Source organism: Salmo salar, chromosome 10 (assembly GCF_965601325.2).
Source record: "Salmo salar chromosome 10, fSalSal1, whole genome shotgun sequence".
In the NCBI taxonomy this organism is placed as follows: Eukaryota; Metazoa; Chordata; class Actinopteri; order Salmoniformes; family Salmonidae; genus Salmo; species Salmo salar.
Window position 1 is genome coordinate 88,772,423 of NC_138300.1, and position 21,150 is coordinate 88,793,572.

The 21,150-nt window shown below is 43.6% G+C and overlaps 1 protein-coding gene across 3 annotated transcripts; it reads left to right on the forward strand.

The window, feature by feature from the left end:
- Positions 1-312: 312 nt before the first annotated feature.
- On the forward strand, positions 313-18,499 carry LOC106560862 (E3 ubiquitin-protein ligase Siah1). 3 transcript variants are annotated; one of them, XM_014124243.3, is made up of 3 exons: positions 313-516; positions 9,619-9,675; positions 16,577-18,499. In XM_014124243.3, the coding sequence occupies exons 2-3, from the start codon at positions 9,666-9,668 to the stop codon at positions 17,425-17,427; spliced, it is 861 nt and encodes a 286-aa protein (XP_013979718.1). In that variant the 5' UTR covers positions 313-516; positions 9,619-9,665; the 3' UTR covers positions 17,428-18,499. The 3 variants fall into 3 exon arrangements, with proteins under 3 accessions (XP_013979718.1, XP_013979721.1, XP_013979717.1); XM_014124242.3 differs by lacking the exon at positions 313-516 and adding an exon at positions 7,124-8,083; XM_014124246.3 differs by lacking the exon at positions 9,619-9,675 and having other exon boundaries at positions 332-516.
- Positions 18,500-21,150: the final 2,651 nt, after the last annotated feature.

Sequence of the window (21,150 nt, forward strand, 5' to 3'; positions counted from 1 at the left end):
TACAATTTTGGACAGGTAACTAGTAACTGTAACGGATTACATTTAGAAAATAGCCTACCCAACCTTAACACAGCATAGCCATAGGCCTATTTTTTTCTTCCATTTCCACTTTCCAATTTAAATTACTGTGGTTCCATTACAGGAGAATGAGTGGTTTAGTAGCACAAGTAGATGCAGAGTGTGGTAGATTAAGCTCACAAATAAAGCAGAATACCATATTAGCTGCTATTGTTTGGATACTGTAAAGATTTTTTCATGACGCCTACTACAACCATTAGTGCGTTCATGTAGTTAAAGCGCGCGCTCCTTTGCGCCGCTCTCGTGAGAAACTATTTCAACAACTGTGCGCGGTCACGAGACCGGTGAGTACTTGGACGATAGTCGTCTCGTCTCCAGTAAAACGCGAAGGTGGAAACACTGAAGCTAAAGATTGAAGGACTGTAGAATTGGAGTGGAATCCCTTGTGGATTACGTTGCGGTAGCTAGCTACAATATAAAAAGGACATTTCATCCAAGGTAAGTAGGGCGGATGTTTTACCGGGATGTACTCGAAAAACCACACCGATGCTAACGTTGTTACATAGCCATCTTCATAATAGCAAGTTCAGCTAACTGTGTTAACGTTAGATGGCTACCGTTAGCTACTTCACGTCGTAAACTAGATATACTGGCTAACGTTAAATTATCTGGTAAACTATCTAACTCGTCTCCAGAGATATGTGGATGGTTAAGTGATAATTCCGGTCACCACATGGGAGGCTTTGTTGTACCTAGTTAGTTGGGTATTCTGACCTAGCTACAGTACAGTAGGTAACTAATGTTAGCTAGCTGCCTAGTTTTGGCTACATGATTCGGGTAGGCCGCGCTCTCTACTACTAAACAACTAGCTAACGTTACAGTAGGTAGCTAGTAAGATTGCTGGCTCCCATGCCATAATTGGCTCTCAACTCATGCAATTTACCGAATTTGTCAGCTAACGTTAACTTTACCTAGTTTACACAGCAAGTGGACATTTTGCGGTTTTGTGAAGCAATGTTGGATAACTAGCTGCTAGCGAACATTGATTTGTTTATGTTGTAACGTTAGCTACGCTAACCGTTAGCGCATACGTTTGCTATGGTGACGACATCGTCTCAGCAGATTTGTTCGCAGAGTCTGGGCCTCCATAGCTAGTTAGTTGAATATACATACCTTGCAACCCTGCACTTGTTTGCTAAAGCACTGTCTTTGAATGTCAAACATGTCTGAAGTTAGCGATGTCAGTGCTACGCTGACATGAATGGGCGCGTTCCAGCCTGATTTGATTGTAGACTAGTTCTGCCAATCATGTGGCAGGTTCTGCATCACCTCTGTCAACCTTTACTTTATATTCCTAATCCCATGTTTCTCCATAAATCTTAAACTGAAAATATAGCCTATTTTCCTTTGAAAATATAGAGGGTCGTTGTCAATTAAACTTCACAATACGGTGCAGAGCAACCATTGACAACTGTGTGCCGTTCAAGGGCTTGTGAAATAAATGTTAACTATTTGGTGTTGTATAGCATCTCTTGAAGAACATAGTCAGAACTACACATTTCTGATAATGCCATGCAAAACAGTAGCGCAGATTTATGATAATCATAAGTAAATATTATGTAATTTAAGATGCAGTATATGAGTGGAGCCTCACGATATATATCTCGCAAATGCCACCATTCATTGGATTTGAGTGATATAAAAAAACAACTATACGTGGAAAGTACGAGTGGTTTAGGTTCATTTCCCATCCTGTCAACAATGTTTGTAAGTGTTGAATCGGTGCTGACAGACATGATGTGATATATCAATCAATGTAGCCTATCAGATTGGATAGCTAGCTGATAACAGATCACGTAAATATGGCTAGTTAACAAGCTAACTTTCAGGGGATACATTTAGATGGCTATATCCAAATATTGTTTGATTTACTTGCTATTTATAGTGGTGATGGCAGTAGTCCAACTGACAACTGTGCCCAGAAGGAAGACTTGCTGAGGTCAAGCCCTTTCCAAAAGCCTAATCTCTGATGAAGCAAGCTAAATGACACCTTGTTTGCTTAGCTAGATAGGTTTCTGAAGTTACATGATCAGTTGATGTTTACTGATCGTGAAAAGCGTGCAGTTACTTGCTGTATAACTCTGAGATAGCTAAATGTAGAATAATCGTTAATGTGTAGTTCTTACTATGCTCTTCAAGAGGTGACATTAAAACCAAAGAGTTATAACCTTCTTCATTTAACAATCCCTTAAATGGCACATAGTTGTCAATGGGTTTTAGCGTTGCTGGGGGGGAAGGAGAACACCAGCTCTGCAAAAACTATTGACAACTACAAACCAAATCGAACTCTGTATTGACATTTTATTGATAATGGCCGAGTAAAATGAATGCGATAAAGAGGTCGATCAAAACAATGGAAATGCGTGGAGGAAAGATCCTGAATCTCCTCATGCTCCCCCAGCAAAATAAACCAACATGTAGGCTGTAGTTGAGGTAAAAATATAGTATAATGCCTTTGACTGTCAACCCCAATACATGTTCATGTTGTCACCAATCAAGTTCATTACAGGTAAAAATGTCTGACTACCACCATCTGATTTCTGTATGCTAGCTATGCTACCAACTTATACTAATGGGAGTTAGCATTTAGAAGGCATTTCTTCTAAATCAGAAAAGGGACAACTTCTAACTATTATGCAGCCAAATATCCAAATCGAACATTAGTAACTACATTTTGGCCCTGTTACAATGCATCAATCATGACAGATTTGACGAATATACACTTTGTTAGATCAGATTTGCTGAATGTGCCAATCCGGCATCCGTCTGACGGTCTGCGTCTTACCTGGCTGCTGATTTTAATTTAAAATTAAGAATGTAACTCGGGCTACTTTATCGAGTCATACATGTCAACTAGCTACAGATTGTTACACCTGATAATGTGAAATAACCAAATATTTTGGTATCCATTACTGGGTGTTAAAGGATAGGTACTGTTTGGTGTAGCACAGAAAATGTACTACCAACCTTAACTTGGTGATACTGTCTTCGTTCTCGATTTGGCCAAACATGTACACTACATGTTTGGCCACCTGCCTGTTGTGGACACCTGCTTGTCAAACGTCCCATTCCAAAATCATGGGCATTAAAATGGAGTTGGTCCCCTCCTTTGTTATAACAGGCTCCACTATTCTGGGAAGACTTTCCACTACATGTTGGAACATTTCTGCAAGGACTTGCTTCCATTCAAGCATTAGTGAGGACAGGAACTACTGTTGGGCGATTAGGCCTGGTTCGCAGTCGTCCCAATTCATCCCAAAGGTGTTCGATGGGGTTGCGATCAGGGCTCTGTGCAGACCAGTCAAGTTCTTCCACACCATTCTTGACGAACCATTTCTGTATGGACCTCACTTTGTGCACTGCCAGATGAAGAGTGATTCATCACTCCAGAGAACACGTTTCCACTTCTCCAGAGACCAATGGCGGCGAGCTTTACCACTCCAGCCGACGCTTGGCATTGCACACAGTGATCTTAGGCTTGTGTGCGGCTGCTCTGCCATGGAAACCCATTTCATGACGTTCCAGACGAACAGTTCTTGTGCTGACGTTGCTTCAAGAGTCAGTTTGGAACTCTGTAGTGAGTGTTGCAACTGAGGGAAGGCGTTTAAATTGTATTTATTTTTTTAATGCGCTTCAGCACGTCACAGTCCGGTTCTGTGAGCTTGTGTGGCCTACCACGTCGCGGCTGAGCAGTTGTTGCTCTTTGACGTTTCCACAATAACAGTACTGACCGGGGCAGGTCAGAAATTTTACGAACTGACTTGTTGCAAAGGTGGCATCCTATGATGGTTCCATGTTGAAAGTCACTGAACTCTTCAGTACAGGCTATTCTGCTGTCAATGTTTGTCTATGGAGATTGCATGGTTGTGTGCTCAATTTTATACACCTGTCAGCAACGGGGGTGGCTGAAGTAGCCAAATCCACACATTTGAATGGGTTTCCACATACACTAAATGGCCAAAAGTATCTTCTAAAATCTTCATGTCCAGTTGCAGGTGAATTGTTTGTATTAAAAAACAAAAAGCTACTTTATTGAATTCTATTTTTTGCTTGACAAGATGGCCGCGCCATGGAGAAACCAATTTATTTTAATAATGGCGCATTTTCTAAGTGAAAACGAACCACATGCAATGGGACACTGACATTTTAAAACATACCATATTTGTTCGATTCAGCCAAACATGTATCTCCAATACCGAGATTTTGTATAGGCCAACCTCTAACGCCCAGTAAGGGATACCAAAAATCGTTGGTTATATCGCATTATCAGGTGTACATTCTGTAGCTACATGTCTACGTATTTCAAGGAAACTGGTTGTCCAAAGGAGCTGTTTGCAAATCGAGCTAGTGTAGGTATGTTGTGATTTGTTGATAAACTACTTGCAGAATTGTTTCTGATTTCCTTAGGTCCTTGATTGGATGTAATTGTGCACTGCATCCATCTCATGTCCAATGTATCAACTAAGACAGAGAACCGTTTCCTTGTGTAATGTTTGTGTGATTTTAGTTAGCCAAAGCATAACCTTATTTTTAGGACTACTGTTTCAGACATCTGTTGGTTGGAAACAATGCACCAAAGACTGCCAGTATTGATGGTGTCTTATGACTGGCCTGGGTTTAATAAATGAAATGGCTGACTGCCTGGTTCATGACTGTAGTAGCCTGTCCTGTTGCTCCCTGACTTGCTGGCAGCTGCACATGCATAGTGAATTGAACATAGTGACAGGCTGACAGCTGTCTCTAGCAGCAGGAGGTCCAGTTTGGTAACTCACTCACTGGCTCTCAAACAGTGAGGGAATTCTATATCCTTTGCAAGTGCTCTGTCTGCCTCTCTTTTAATTCTCTCTAAATCAGAATCCCCCTCTCCTGCATCATAGATTGGCTTAATGAACATGCTACTGGACGTGTGTGTTTTGCAGAAGCGCTGGCTGGATGTTTGAAGGTGGGTGTTTCTGCCTTCAGACTCCAACCCTCAATGTAACTTCTCCATGGCAACACATGCTTCTGCATATAATGCTCTTCTGCCCAGGGTGAGTTGGCTGCTTTGCTTGCCCAGGCTGCTCTTGTATACCAGGAAGTTGAGTGACTAAATACTCTTTCTGGGGTTGAGCAAACTTCTGCATATAGCAAACTATTATTATATTTTTGTGAAGGGGGTGTCACAAAGCAGGCTACTTTTTTTGAAGTCAATGTTAGCGCTAAGCTATCTAAAACTGTGTGTTTGGCTAATAGCTATGTTTGTGGGCGGCATAGTTTCCTGCTCTGTCAGTAAAACAATTAGGTCATTTGTGTTCTTGCTTCTAGTTGAGTTGTTCTTCTTTCCTCTTGTGAGGCGAGGAGAGTTGTGTATTGGTTTACTCTGCCATGGAAGAAGGGTTGCCTGTGCTTGCTTTGAGTAGGTGGAGTGGGTTGTCACTGCAGCTGTTTACATGGAAGGTGTGTTTCTGTGGATGCATTCAAGACTGAAAATAGGCTAGTCCCCTCTGTCTGATCAGACTACTGCAATGCCTTTGTCAGTGTCTTTCAGTATTATTGTCAAGGTGTGTTCTTTGTGGTAGACCCATGGTACATTTCCACTGGGCTACCTGTTTTGCATCCTGCTGGCTGTGAGTTCTATGCATCCTGTACTTTTGCAGGTGTCTACAGCTTGGATGTAGCCTAAATATTATGGCACATTTAAGATGGAAGAGCATGTGCCACTTCCCTCCCTTTTTAGTAATAAGCTTGACCAGGTTTAAATAAAAATAAAATAAGTCATATTCTTTTAAACCAAGGGGTAGGTTATATCCAAATTAAAGTGCACTAGGCTGGACCCTCGTTCTGAACTGCCGTACTTCTTCATTTCTCTAAAGAAAAACATCAACTAATTTCTAAAGACTGTTGACATCCAGTGGAAGCAATAGGAACTGCAAGCAAGTGCCTTAAATTTAGGTACACATAGAAAACCCATTGAAAACACTGTCACCTCCCCCCCCAAAAATTCCTGGATGGTTTGTCCTCGGGGTTTCGCCTGCAAAATAAGTTATGTTATACTCACAGACATAATTCTAACAGTTTTAGAAACTTTTGTGTTTTCTATCCAAATCTACCAATTATATGCATATCCTAGCTTCTGGGCCTGAGTCGCAGGCAGTTTACTTTGGGCACGTTTTTCATCCGGATGTCAAAATACTGCCCCCTAGCCCAAAGAAGTTAATGGATTTTACGATATACCATCATACCTGTTGCTGAAACCTATTTTGACACATTTAGTCTAAGATTGTCTGAATGATTGAGAGACCAATGGCCTCTATAATACCTGTACTTTGACTTCTAAGGATTGCTCTCAAAGACCGGGCATGTCTCTGAATAATTTCATTGGAAGTCTACTTGGATTAGACAAGATACAGTAGCTACAACGGTTACATTGCCACATTCCATGACTAGGGCTGGCACAATTCCTGTAGAACTGTATCCGACAGTTATGGGTGCAGAACATCATGAGAATAAAATAACCGGCAGAACCATTTTTTTGTGTGTGTGTTTGGAACGAACTGAAGACGGGACACCCGGGAATTTGTGCGGTTTGAGTGTTTCTGCTGTAACATGGACTCTATAACGTGATCAAACTTTTTTGCTCCTTGCCTGGAACAAGCAAGGTGTTGTAGCAAATGAGTCTAGTTGCCTGGGCAACATCCCCCTCCCTGCAGCAGAAGCACATGCATTCAGGAACAGAGGAGAAAATGGTTGGAACGATGACTGCGGAAATGACCAATAAGTCATCCAAAATTCCATGACTGTCACTGCTTTGTCCATGACTTCTATGCTCTGAGAGCGTGTGTGTGGTGTGTGTGTGTGTGTGTGTGTGTGTGTGTGTGTGTGTGTGTGTGTGTGTGTGTGTTGAGGTTATGAAGTGTTTTTGGTATGAACTCTGAATATTGTGCTGTGTATTTGTAATGTACTCTGACCTGTGTTTGTGATTAGGGTGTCCACTCCACTGTGAGGCTGTTGTGGGACTGGGTGTCACTGAGTGTAAGTAAGGGTACTTGTGTGTTCTCCAGCTCTCGACTCTCTCCAGTTTCTTTGTCTAGTCTGCATGGTCAGAGGAAGGGAGGGAAGCAGGCAGGACGGTGTTGGCCCAGCTGGAGGTGGAGCTGCCAGAGCTGTAATCTGAGAAGGGCTGAGCCCAGGAGAAGGGCCCCACTCCTCAGAAAGAGGGTGGGGGAGAGCGTGAGCATGCGCTCTCCAGTCTGACATTGGACTCTTAGCCTACAGGGAGCAGTGCAGGCGTCAGGCAAGGGGGACTGCTCTATGGTGCTCAGCCAGGACTGTCTGTTTCACCCTACTACCTACCTCTCTCTGCCTAGAGCGGCTGCCTTCTCCACTGACTGGATCACTCAGAGGATACAGTGACCGAGCAGGGAGTGGTTACCTAGACTAGGGCTTTCAGGAGAAGAACACTGCCAGTGTTTCCTTAGCTTCCTCTTCAACGTGCTCCATTTCTTTCCCTGGCTGGGCTGCCTGCTCGGCTCAGAGCTGGATATACTTGTGTAACATTCCTGGATTACAGCTACGTGTTATTAAAAAAAAAAATCTCTATTTGGGCCCCTCCTCCACCCTTCCTTGGCCTTTTCCTGGGCTGCATTTAAAGAGGATTTTTGGCTCTTAAGACTCCAGCCTCCTGCCCTCTGCCGTGCTGGTGAAAGAAGTGCCTGAATCGGAGTCTCTGGCTCTGTTTGAGGCGTCCAGCCCGCCAAGGTGTCTGGCCCTGGAACCCCAGGCTCTGACTGCAGTAGTACATCTGTTTTCTGATGGGAGTTCAAGTAGAGACCTAGGGAGATCGAAAGGAAAGGATCTGCCCTCTGTTATGGGCTGTTTTTGTTCCTATGGAAAAACCGCAATGAAGAGTTCCCTCACACTCTCCCTATGTCGGGTAGAGCTAATGTTCAGCCCATGAACTCATGGAAGGGGGTGCTCAAGCTCTTCACATGCATAGCTTCTAGAACAACCACCAACAAACCTAAAGGTAAAATGTCCTATTTGCACACTCGGTGGCTCAAATATTCCCCTGCTCATTTTCTGTGGGAATGTCTGTTGGAATGTTTGCCCCCCCCCCCCTGCGCCTCTTATACCTGGGGTGCAACTGTGGTGTCAAAAACCTACTGGTGTTCACTTCTGTCCAGTCATGGCTTTGTTTTCTGCAAGGCACTGCCGATCCTAAGAAGGGCAGGGCATTTTTTTCTATATACTTTGTATATGCAGGGGTGTGAGAGAGACTGGACATGAATGGAGAACAAAGAATGGCATGTTTTGTTAAGTAGAAATGCTTTTGTTTTTCTGACCCTCTGTACAAACATACCGAGCAATTGTCATGGTTGCCATCTCTGTCGTTGTCTCCCTCTGTTGTGTTTTAGATGTTATGCTGCTTTAAAGTGGTGTGTGTGTTCCTCTCTGCAGCAGTGTGGAGGGCACATGCAGCCGGCGTGTTTGATAGTAAACAGCAGCCGGAGTTTACAGAAAGGGGGCAGGCAGAAACTCGCCGCCTCTCCTAGGCCACGCTTACTCAAAGCCAGGCACCTACATGGAGGCAGCTGCTGATACACATGATGGTGTTTGTTTTGGGTTTAGCCTACATCTGCTAGATTCTGGTGCTCCTTACCGGCTGTCATCCTAGATAAGTGATATTTTAACGAGGTAATGACGTGAATTCATAGATTTACCCTCACACAAAGATGACGAGATTCAACAAATGGGCTAGACCGGAAGTAGTCTAAATGATAAAACAACAAATCTGACATGTTCTGTGCAGAGATTTAGATCCATATTAAGACTATATGCCATTAGCAGAAGCTTTTATCCAATGCGGCTTACAGACTTGTGCATACATTATTCGTGCAGGTGGTCCCGTGCATCGAACCCACTGTCCTGGCATTGCAAGCGCCACACTCTACCAACTGATCTACAGAGGACCACAATCAAGACCTCAATCAGTGGACTGATTTTAGTCATATTTCCATGTTGGTGTCAGTTAGGATGTAGCCAGTTCTAGTTGTTGTAATGTGATAGTAGGCCTAAAGGTTGTGCTGAGAACAGACTGAAGAGGGAAATCGATGTAATGTACTTTGCATTAGTAGTGTTAACCCATTGCATGATGGAAGCTGTGGGTTTCCAGTGAAATGTGTGAGGCCAAGAGCGCTCACTATTTGCACTCTAGCTAATATGGCTCTAGCCATGACATTTTTGTTTCCACAACTCACTGATTAACACTTAGTTTGTATCTGTGCTGTTTGGGGAGGTCTGAGTCGGGCCCCAACACATGTCCACCTTCATACTATAGCTAGAACTGTTGACCATGACCAGCCCTGAATGGTCGCCCTGCAGAGAACAGAAGGTGGGCATATGGGCCTTCACAGAACTCTGAGACTGCAGTGATGCTGATTGATGTGTTTCTATGGCTACCTCAGCTCAATTTGACTTAATTTTTAAAATTGTTTTTACTCCACTAGTTAACCTCTTTTTTTTTTTTTTTTTCTTTTTTTTTCTCTCTCTCTCCCCTTTCAGAGTTACCCACATTTCAAGAGAAGAAGAAAGCCTTATTTGGGAATCTTATGGACGAAGGCAAGCAACTTTCTTTCTCGTGTGTTTGTCTGTGTCAATGTGTGTGTTTGGGTTAACCAAGGGGAAGCAGCTTGTTTGATAAAACAGGGGAGGTGTTTGGAGGATTGTAGAGGTCATCTAATGAAGGTTCAGTGAGTGTGATTGGTAGACGGAGGAGAGGTCATCACCCTGAGCTGGTTTAGTAATCAACTCCTCTCCATCTGGAGGGACATATTGAGCGTCTCGTCCTGGTGTGCCATTCACCCCAGCTTCCCAACACACGGGTCGGGAGGAGAGAGTCCTAACACGACATAATCCCAACCTACTTTCTGTACCTCCCTCTTGTTTGATTGCCGCACAATTTCTCACATGTGCCTGACCAGAACCTGCCCCCCCCCCCTAAACGTAGTTACTACTACATATGAACATAAATAAGAAAATCAAATATGGTGGAATGCTAGGCCTATCTCTTGAAGTGATTCAGGTACAACCGCTTATGTTTCCTGTGTAAAGACATGACCTCTAGAGTTTCCACCTGCACCACAAGTCAGCCCATCCTACAACAAAGAACACAGTGGACACAGACAGTTCTGACTGAGCATCTAGTCCTACCAGAGGTCTAGTAGCTAGCATGCTCTCCTCTTAGATACCATGTGTACTGCTCGTTTCAGAAAGTCATTCTGCCCTCTTAACCATTAGCATGAGAAAAGCATGATTACGATGTCAAATGTTTTTTTAGATGTTATTTTTAATGAGGCATAAGACCTGGCTGTTTCAAGTGTTCATTGGGCCTTAATGTCTTGGGATAATTTCCACTATTTATGGTGAACGTGCTTTGTTCTGATCTCTGCAGTGGCCTCCGCTCAGCTGCTCTTACTCTGGCCTGTACGCCCTAGTTCTAAATGATGAATGTCTATCCTCTTCCTCAGTAGGAGAATTACTCATGTAGCCAGTTCCTCCAATGGGAATCACTGCAGGCACACCAATGTGCGTACTCCCAGAGCAGTGTTGTTTATGCTCATTATGGCACCAGTCCCATGGGTGTCTGCTTTAGTGTTGCACGGTATACCAAAATTAGGTTATTTTTCAATACTAGAACAAGAAATATGGTTCGCTACTAGAATTTTTTTTCTTTCGGTACTTCTGTGAAATGTCTCACGGATCAAGCCTGTGTATCAGCGCAGCCGACTCATTGCTAACCTGCACTGGGAGTCTGGGTTAACACTTGAATAATGAATGCAACATGGCATGTAGACATTTTGAAACTACTTTCTTATACTGTTAGCAAAACAATGTCCATACACGCTAAAACACTTTACTATGCAAAAAGATACCGGTAGCTTCCAGCTTTGTAGGCAAACTTGCTGGCTGACAGCTAAAGCTAACATCAATTCACTACCCTAGTACTTTGTTTGTGATAATGTGCAAACCATAATGTGAAATATGCTGTTTGCCACCAAAAACTTTTTTAATTCACTTATTCGGTCTCTCTCACGTACTCCCAAAGGCCGCTGCATCATTCGTGGGGGACATGTTTACTGTTGGCTTGTCATTTGTAGTCACACAAAATCGGCCAAACAAGCTCAATAACTCAATGCATGCACACTCCTTAGTAAATATTCATTCACCTGTATTGTGGATAGGCCTAGGTTATATTTTGATTTACCTAGTTTATGGTTGGCCACCCTTGATAGCCTGTAAAATATTGCAGCATTACAATTACAGTCAAGTACTTTATACAAAATGATTCCTTCTAGGGATCTAAGTTAAGGTCGTCCCTGGAACAATAAAAACAATCTATATGTTCAAAACAGACAGCAGAGCCAAAATTCATACAACCACTGCACATTTTAAAAAAGCGATGAGGCTGATGCAACCGATCAGACCCTTTAGCTTAATGTTGATTGTTGAGCTTTACAATATGAAGAAATAAAACTATGTGCACATGGCTGCACATGTTCCAAAATGCAATTAATGAGAACATCAGTCTCAAAGCATACGTGAGCGTTTTCATGTGACCGAGATAAAAATATCCCTTAGAAATGAAAAGAGCGGGGAGATCAAAAGACGCATCACCTAGCATGGGTTACTAATGACAGACGTAATACTTGTCTTTGGCAGCTGGGCAATAAAATAACTTTGATTTTGAAAATAAATAGATGATGAAAAAATTGCTGGTTACAATGGGATAATAATTGCTTACAAAATAATTACCTCAACATTTCTATGGTTGTATTTTGGCTAGACTACTTTGAAATAAGGGAAGACGCTTCATAGAATGACAAATGTCCAAGTTTTAAACAATTAAGTATGGATAAATAAATAGTTCCAAAATGTTGGCCGCCTCTGCTCAGATTCAAGGTGATTTGATGTGCGGTGCGCAACAGGCACTGTCCTTAACTCTCCGGTCTTGTGACGATTTAATCTGAACATAGCCTACTCGGGGCATGGTATGTTGACAGAATCCGACCTTTAGATGTCAATGTTAATTATCCTTCATTGTATTTGACTGGCGTAAAAAAGTAATTTATAAAAAGTGTAATGATACTGAACTCAAGATGCCCAATGATTGAACAGAGCATTTTCTGGTCTGGATCCATCACCTTTCTGTGACTGGCTAATATGGCTTATTTTGTGATACTAAACCTGGTATCGAAGTCAAAAATTCTGGTATTGTGACAACACTAGTCTGCGGCAGGCAGCACAGACTCTGGGATGAGGGAGTAAAATAGAGGCTGCTGGTGCCAAAGCCTCCAGCCTCCTGGAGACAGACTAAAGAGCTGTCTGCATCTCCCTTTTCCCGTTGCTCTGGAGCACATCACTGCCTTCATGCAGGCTGCAGCAACCCACACACACACAGGCAGATACTGTTACCATCACTGCAGACTATTCCTACTAAAGTGCTCACTCACTCACTAACGCCCACACACATACTAAACCTCACACACTTATAGCCCAGACAGCAGCCACCAAGTGCAACTGTTCCATCTCAACAAGCTGCTTTCTCAGCACCCACACATAGCTCTTGTTTTAGCCCTGCTAGTCTTGGCTTTGCCCTGTTGTGTTCTGTGCTAATTTGGTCCACAGATGTTGCTTGTGTGTCCAGAGCAGCTTGCTAAGAGGCCCATCAATAGGTGGAGCTTTATCCAAACAGATGTGGTCACAGGCAGCCTTAATGACACCTACAATTGAAGTCGGAAGTTCACATACACCTTAGCCAAATACATTTAAACTCAGTTTTTCACAATTCCTGACATTCAAACCTAGTAAAGAATTCCCTGTCTTAGGTCAGTTAGGATCACCACTTTATTTTAAGAATGTGAAATGTCAGAATAATAGTAGAGTTTTATTTCTTTCATCACATTCCCAGTGGGGCAGAAGTTTACATGCGACCAAATACTAATTGAGTGTGTTGCCTTGACATTTTTTTAACTTAGGTCAAACATTTTGGGTAGCCTTCCACAAGCTTCCCACAATAAGTTGGGTGATTTTTGGCCCATTCCTCCTGACAGAGCTGGTGTAACTGGGTCAGGTTTGTAGGCCTCCTTGCTCGCACACGCTTTTTCAGTTCTGCACACAACTTTTCTATAGGATTGAGGTCAGGGCTTTGATGGCCACTCTAATACCTTGACTTTGTTGTCCTTAAGCCATTTTGCCACAACTTTGGAAGTATGCTAGGGGTCAATGTCCATTTGGAAGACCCATTTGCAACCAAGCTTTAAATTCTTGACTGATCTCTTGATGTTGCTTCAATATATCCACATCATTTTCTTTCCTCATGATGCCATCTATTTTGTGAAGTGCACCAGTCCCTCCTGCAGCAAAGCACCCCCACAACATGATGCTGCCACCCCCGTGCTTCACGGTTTGGATGGTGTTCTCCGGCTTGCAAGCCTCCCCCATTTTCCTCCAAACGATGGTCATTATGGCCAAACAGTTCAATTTTTGTTTCATCAGACCAGAGGACATTTCTCCAAAAAGTACGATCTTTGTTCCCATGTGCAGTTGCAAACCGTAGTCTGGCTTTTTTATGGCGGTTTTGGACCAGTGGCTTCTTCCTTGCTGAGCGGCCTTTCAGGTTATGTCAATATAGGACTTGTTTTACTGTGGATGTAGATACTTTTGTACCCGTTTCCTCCAGCATCTTCACAAGGTCCTTTGCTGTTGTTCTGGGATTGATTTGCACTTTTCGCACCAAAGTACGTTTATCTCTTGGAGACAGAACTCATCTCCTTCCTGAGCGGTATGACGGCTGCGTGGTCCCATGGTGTTTATACTTGCGTACTATTGTTTGTACAGATGAACGTGGTACCTTCAGGCATTTGGAAATTGCTTCCAAGGATGAACCAGGCTTGTGGAGGTCTACAATTCTTTTTGAGGTCTTGGCTGATTTTCTTTTGATTTTCCCATGATGTCAAGCAAAGAGGCACTGAGTTTGAAGGTAGGCCTTGAAATGCATCTACAGGTACACCTCCAATTGACTCAAATTATGTCAATTAGCCCATCAGAAGCGTCTAAAGCCATGATATAATTTTCTGGCATTTTCCAAGCTGTTTAAAGGCACAGTCAACTTAGTGTATGTAAACTTCTGACCCACTGAAATAATGTCTGTAAACAATTGTTGGAAAAATGAATTGTCGCACAAAGTAGATGTCCTAACCGACTTGCCAAAACTAGTTTGTTAACAAGAAATTTGTGGAGTGATTGGAAAAACGAGTTTTAATGACTCAAACGTAAGTGTATGTAAACTTCCGACTTCAACTGTACATGCACAGCTCTGCTGCCCAGTCTGCCCCCTCCTCTCTCTGCTTCCCATCAGTCATTTCCCTTCATTTCACATGTATTTTTTTGGCTGGAGCACAGTGCCCCATCATGGCTGTCTTCCTGCCTGTCTCTGAGCTGTGCTGTGGGTTATATAAAGCAGCAGGGCCAGGGGTGGGTCACACCCAGCTCCTGCCAGGCCCAGGGAAAATCCAGCCCTCCCTCCACTCGGCGGGCCGTCCCATCCACAAATGCCTCAACCGCAGCCTGTTACCATGGGAACAGCTGACAGGAAGCTAACTAGTGCTCTGCTCTTGCATCCATCCTAGTCCACATTGCCGTATGGAGTCTTTTCTTTTTTTTATGCAACCATGAATCTGTGTTGCTCTCCCGGGCCAAAAATAGCCTCCAAGCTCTGTGCTTGCCCTTCGCTGGTCAGGCTTTATAGACAGATGGGCATATCACAGAACCTCTAGGCTGACCCTCGGCGGGAGGATGGAGAAGGCCAATCAGTGTATAGGGCTGCCTGCCTGGAGGTCCCAGCCAGCCCACTGTACTGGGGCTGTGCTAAGACAGGAACATGCCATTCTCTCTATGGGTATCAACAGAAAATCTTCCAAGAGGGCGAAAGACCCCTTGACTTTTCCCACATTTTGTTACAGCCTTATTCTAAAATTGATTAAAGTTTTTTTAGAAAACAGGTTTTTAGAGATGTTTGCAAATCTATAAAAATAGAAATGCCTTATTTACGTTAGTATTCAGACCCTTTGCTATGAAACTTGAAATTGAGCCCAGTTGAATCCTGTTTCCACTGATCATCCTTGATGTTTCTACAACTTGATTGGAGTCAACCTGTGGTAAATTAAATTGATTGGACATGATTTAGAAAGGCACACACCTGTCTATATAGAGGTCCCTTTGTTGACAGTGCATGTCAGAGCAAAAACCAAGCCATGAGGCCAAAGGAATTGTCCGTAGAGCTTCGAGACAGGATTGTGTCGAGGCACAGATCTGGGGAAAGGTACCAAAAAATGTCTGCAACATTGAAGGTCCCCAAGAACACCTTGGCCTCCATCATTCTTAAATGGAGGAATTTCGGAACCACCAAGACTCTTCCTAGAGCTGGCCGCCCGGCCAAACTGAGCAATCGAGGAGAGGGGGCTTGGTCAGGGAGGTGACTCTGACAGAGTTCCTCTGTGGAGATGGGAGAACCTGTTTTTCAGTGGCAGGGACTGGGAGACGAGTCAGGATAAAGGGAAAGATAAACAGAGCTAAGTACAGAGAGATCCTTGATGAACACCTGTAATCCCTGCTGAAGGTGCTTCAACAAAGTACTGAGTAAAGGGTCTGAATACTTATGTAAAATGTTATTTATACATTAGCAAAAATGTCTACATCTATTTTTGCTTTGTCATTATGGGGTGTTGTGGGTAGAAAACTATTTACTCCATTTTAGAATGGCTGTAACATAACAAAATGTGGAAAAGACAAGGTCTGAATACTTTCCGAATGCATTGTCTGCTGCATGTACATTATGTACTCTTCTGTTTTTTCAATGATTCTGTTTAGACTCCTTTGCACTCACTGAGTGTAACTATTTTTACCCTACCCGCTCTTTCTGTATGAATAGAAGGCAGTTGCCAGTAAACTACCCGTACACATGAACAGTAAAAAAAAATACAGCATGATGTTAGTCTTTCCAAGATACTAGATCCCTCAAATTCAAATCTGGACCTTGAAGCCAGTTCCACTGCTTAAAATCAGGGACTGATTTTAGACCTGGCACACCAGGTGGGTGCAATTAATTATCAGGCTGAAAAGAAAAGCAGCAGTATTCCGGACGTCTTAGGGTCAGAGTTCCTGTACTAGATCATCATTGTTTTACACAAAATCCCATTCCGTTTGAAATTGTTACATGATATTCTTCAGAACATTTGTAGTTTAACATATAGCCCACATGACCTTTGTGCAATGTGTGAATGAACCATGACTATTGTTTAAGAATCTGTGATTGACCAATCACAGATTCTTGACCAAGCCTCATGGAAACCATTACATTTGTCCTCACTACTTTCACCTATTCTCCTGTCTCCACACCAAATGTATAGTTCATTTATTATCCCGTCGTGTCTCTAACCCGTGTTCTCCCTGTTCTCTACAGAAATGAGTCGCCAGACCGCCACAGCGCTGCCCACAGGAACCTCCAAGTGTGCCCCCTCCCAGCGCGTCCCCACCTTGTCCGGCACTACGGCCTCTAACAGCGACCTAGCTAGCCTGTTTGAGTGCCCCGTCTGCTTCGACTATGTGTTGCCCCCCATCCTGCAGTGCCAGAGCGGCCACCTGGTCTGCAGCAACTGCCGACCCAAGCTCACCTGCTGCCCCACCTGCCGGGGCCCGCTGGGCTCCATCAGGAACCTGGCCATGGAGAAGGTGGCCAACTCTGTGCTGTTCCCCTGCAAGTATGCGTCGTCGGGCTGCGAGGTGACGCTGCCCCACACAGACAAGGCAGAGCACGAGGAGCTGTGTGAATTCCGTCCGTACTCCTGCCCCTGCCCAGGGGCTTCCTGTAAGTGGCAGGGCTCGTTGGACGCGGTCATGCCCCACCTCATGCACCAGCACAAATCCATCACCACGCTGCAGGGCGAGGACATTGTGTTCCTTGCCACAGACATTAACCTGCCTGGGGCAGTGGACTGGGTCATGATGCAGTCCTGCTTCGGTTTCCACTTCATGCTGGTCCTGGAGAAGCAGGAGAAGTACGACGGTCACCAGCAGTTCTTTGCCATCGTGCAGCTGATCGGCACGCGGAAGCAGGCAGAGAACTTTGCCTACCGCCTGGAGCTCAATGGGCACCGGCGACGGCTCACCTGGGAGGCCACGCCCCGCTCCATCCACGAGGGCATCGCCACTGCCATTATGAACAGCGACTGCCTAGTGTTTGACACCTCCATCGCGCAGCTGTTTGCTGAGAACGGAAACCTGGGCATCAACGTCACCATATCCATGTGCTGAGGACTGTCAAGTGGACAGCCACTAACACACACACACACACACACACACACACACACACACACACACACACACACACACACACACACACTTTCTCTCTCTCACACTCATATACATACATACATACATACTCGGACACATTTCAGACACTACAGGACACCTGGAGTTGTACCTGGGGGGTTTGGAGGGGGGCAAGATCTTTCCCAGGGAACCTGTCTTCGAACAATGTGATTTAGAACGTTCAGATCGGTTAGATTGATGAAAACAATGGAACTCTATCCCTGGGATTCAATTTTAAGCTTCATTACAATATTAGTTCTATAACTAAAGTAAAGGTATCCTTTTTTTACCTTAATGTTCTGAGAATAATCCAGCATTGCCCCTTGTACCCAGAGCACACACTTCAACAGGTGGGCTCAGTTTGCAGTCTTTCTTTGCAGAAGGGGCTCAGGGGATAGACACGGTGGGAGGAGTCAATTTGAGGGAGGATGGGGAATAAAAACAACTTATTTTTTTGAAGATGTTGCATTTCAGCTTAGTCAAAGTGAAACTAACTTCTTTGAGTTCCATTATTGTTTTGGTTTTTAGTTCTGTTCCCGCCCCCCCCCCCCCCTCATTGGATGAGAACAGAAGGTCCTGTGCACAGACATTGGCTGAGATGAAGCTAGTTTGGTCTCTCTCTGGAGTCCAACCGTTTTAGCCTAAACCACTGAATATCTGACCAGGAATGGGGACAATTTCTACAGTTATATTATTATTATTATTATTATTATTATTCAATGGAGATTGTTATCATTATCATTTTTTTTGTAAGGACTTTTAATGAATGAAAAAGGCTGTAACCTTGTGGCTAATCTTCAGTGTTTGTAGATAAATTGTCGTTATTTCGAAGACTTCAATGTATTTTATTTTGTAAGTTAGATTTTTCTCTTCGTTTTGTCAGTCTTTGTCTACATTCTGTTTGAGGAGTGGGTGACGCAAAGCCAAACATCTCTGGATACGTAGAACTGTTGCTGGTCCCATCATTATTTTGTTTTATTTTGTCATTAAATAAATCTATCTTTTTCATACCTTGTGCAATTTCCCCTTTCCCTGTGATTTCTCTTGGCCAGGGTTTAACTATGGGTTGGGACCCAAAGTGGTCCCTGGGCATGTGGGAGGTGGGCCGCGAGTTAGGAGAATACATCTATAGTCGCACACTTTCCTCTTAATTTGGGTAATAGGAGGACAGTAAATTTCTCATTTTAGATATCGAGCTGAAAAAGTTTAACACCTGCTATAGGCAACAGCATAATTTCTTGGCAGGGGTTTACTCCAACCACACTTATCCTCCCATCTTACCACGTTATCCTTGTCAGATGGCTTTACTCATGTAATTATTTTTTTTTTCTACATAGAAAATTCTAAACAGTAAAAAAAAAAAAGCTATGGGGAGGGGGAATGGTAAGTTCAGTGTAAACTTTGACAAACACCAAATAAAGTATGTATAAAAGATAATGGATATATATTTTTTTTAATAAGATCGTCTTTGAGAACTAAAAATCACAAAAGCTAGACAGTCATGTAGAATCCAAAAATGATGCATTTTTGTCATAGCTTGGGGCCCCATTGATTGTTACGCACTCAGCATAAGAACACGGCATAGCATAAATTTGGCTTTAATACTGCACATTTTCTCTCCACCCATGACCAAATGTGTGGAATTGCAAGAAATTACCTTTGTAAAATTATCTGTAGCCAAGAGGGCTTCCAAAATCTTAGGTTGGTATCTGCACAAATGACCACGCCCACCACCAAAGGCCCATTTTGATCCAGAAAAAAACTGAGTACATGGCTGATCACAGGCTTAAGGACAACTCTCACTACTAGACTGACCGTTTCTTTGTTCGTTCGCTTGTTGTCGGCGCCGTTTCTACATGTAGAATCGGTTTGCAACAGTGGATGCTGCTCCTCAGAGGATACCCGGCTCAAACAGAGGGATGCTATGTTAGTTAGCTGGCTACGACTATCCAACACTGGATTTCTTAGAAGGCAAAGTAAGCCTTTGGTTTTACTAATTTAATGCCGCCAGTGTAACTGCTTACTGACTGTATTGCATGATTGTAGTGGGTTCACTAATGTGTTAGTTCTATTAGCTATGTTGACTAGGACGTTACTTTAGCTAATATGGTGACAACGATAAAGGATGTGTATAGCGGTTATGATATGAAGGTTTGGCTTGGAAAGGTTGTTTCGCCTAGTCACAGACAGCTAATGTGTTGTGCATTGAAGTCCACAAGCGAAGGGCAAAGGTGAGAGCTCGTAGATGTGAGAAGGAATACAACAAGCTGTTTGTATATGGCTATGATAGGGAACTGTTTGCGTGTGATCAGGGGTGTATTCATTCCACCGATTCTGTTAAAATGTTTCTTAAATGGGGATAAACATACCTGAATTTGTCCAATAGAAACTTTTTTGCAACTGTTGGACTAATGATTACACCCTAAATCAGCTAGATGCAGGCAAGAGTGTGCAAGGTGGTATTGAATGTGTCACCTTAAATCTTTCTCTCGAACCTGTGTGCACTTACGTTGTAAACTTTCATTTACAGGCTAAGTTGTAGCAAAGTCATGTGTATAGGGAAAATTTGAGTATCATGTAGTAGCCTAAACCTATCAATGTTACAATGAACTGGGTGAATGGAATATGAATGACAGTCATCCAATATGCTGTAATAGAAATAAGGCCATGCTCATAAAAAAATGATCGTCCTCCCTCATCTTAAACGGCACCGACCGCCACTGGTTTGCAAATTACAGATTTGCACTGTTCAGAAGTGCTAAGTACTTTCGGCCAGCAATCCTACTGGTCTGTCATTGTCTTTAGGGTTGTCTGTGTGTGCTGCGAGGTGCATTGTTAAGTATGGTACGTCGTGTGTGCGCTTCCCAGTCCCATGCCGCCCCAGCTGAAGCCCTGTACTGGGTGGAGGCTCTGGGGCGTCAGTGTTCTGGCCGGTGAATGAAGGGTTAGCTCTGTAGGATCATAATTACCAGAGGCCCCCAGGGACTTTGGCACCCTGCCAGCCCACTCCACTGGGGAACACAGACCACTCCTTCTCTGACCCTGCTGCTGCTTTGTCTTCCCACTCCCCTCATGCATTATCTCCCTCCAGTAATGGCCCTAACAGGAATGGCTATATTCAGTCATAAACTCAGCAAAAAAATAAACGTCCTCTCACTGTCAACTGCGTTTATTTTCAGCGAACTTAATGTGTATATTTATATGAACATAAGATTCAACAACAGATATAAACTGAACAAGTTCCACAGACATGTGACTAACAGAAAGGGAATAATGTGTCCATGAACAGAGGGGGGTCAAAATCAAAAGTAAGTCAGTATCTGGTGTGGTCACCAGCTGCATTAAGTACTGCAGTGCATCTCCTCCTCATGGACTGCACCAGATTGCCAGTTCTTGCTGTGAGATGTTACCCTACTCTTCCACCAAGGCACCTGCAAGTTCTTGGACATTTCTGGGGGAAATGGCCCTAGCCCTCCGATCCAACAGGTCCCAGACGTGCTCAATGGGATTGAGATCCGAGCTCTTCGCTGGCCATAGCAGAACACTGACATTCCTGTCTTGCAGGAAATCACTCACAGAATGAGCAGTATGGCTGGTGGCATTGTCATACTGGAGGGTCATGTCAGGATGAGCCTGCAGGAAGGGTACCACATGAGGGAGGAAGAC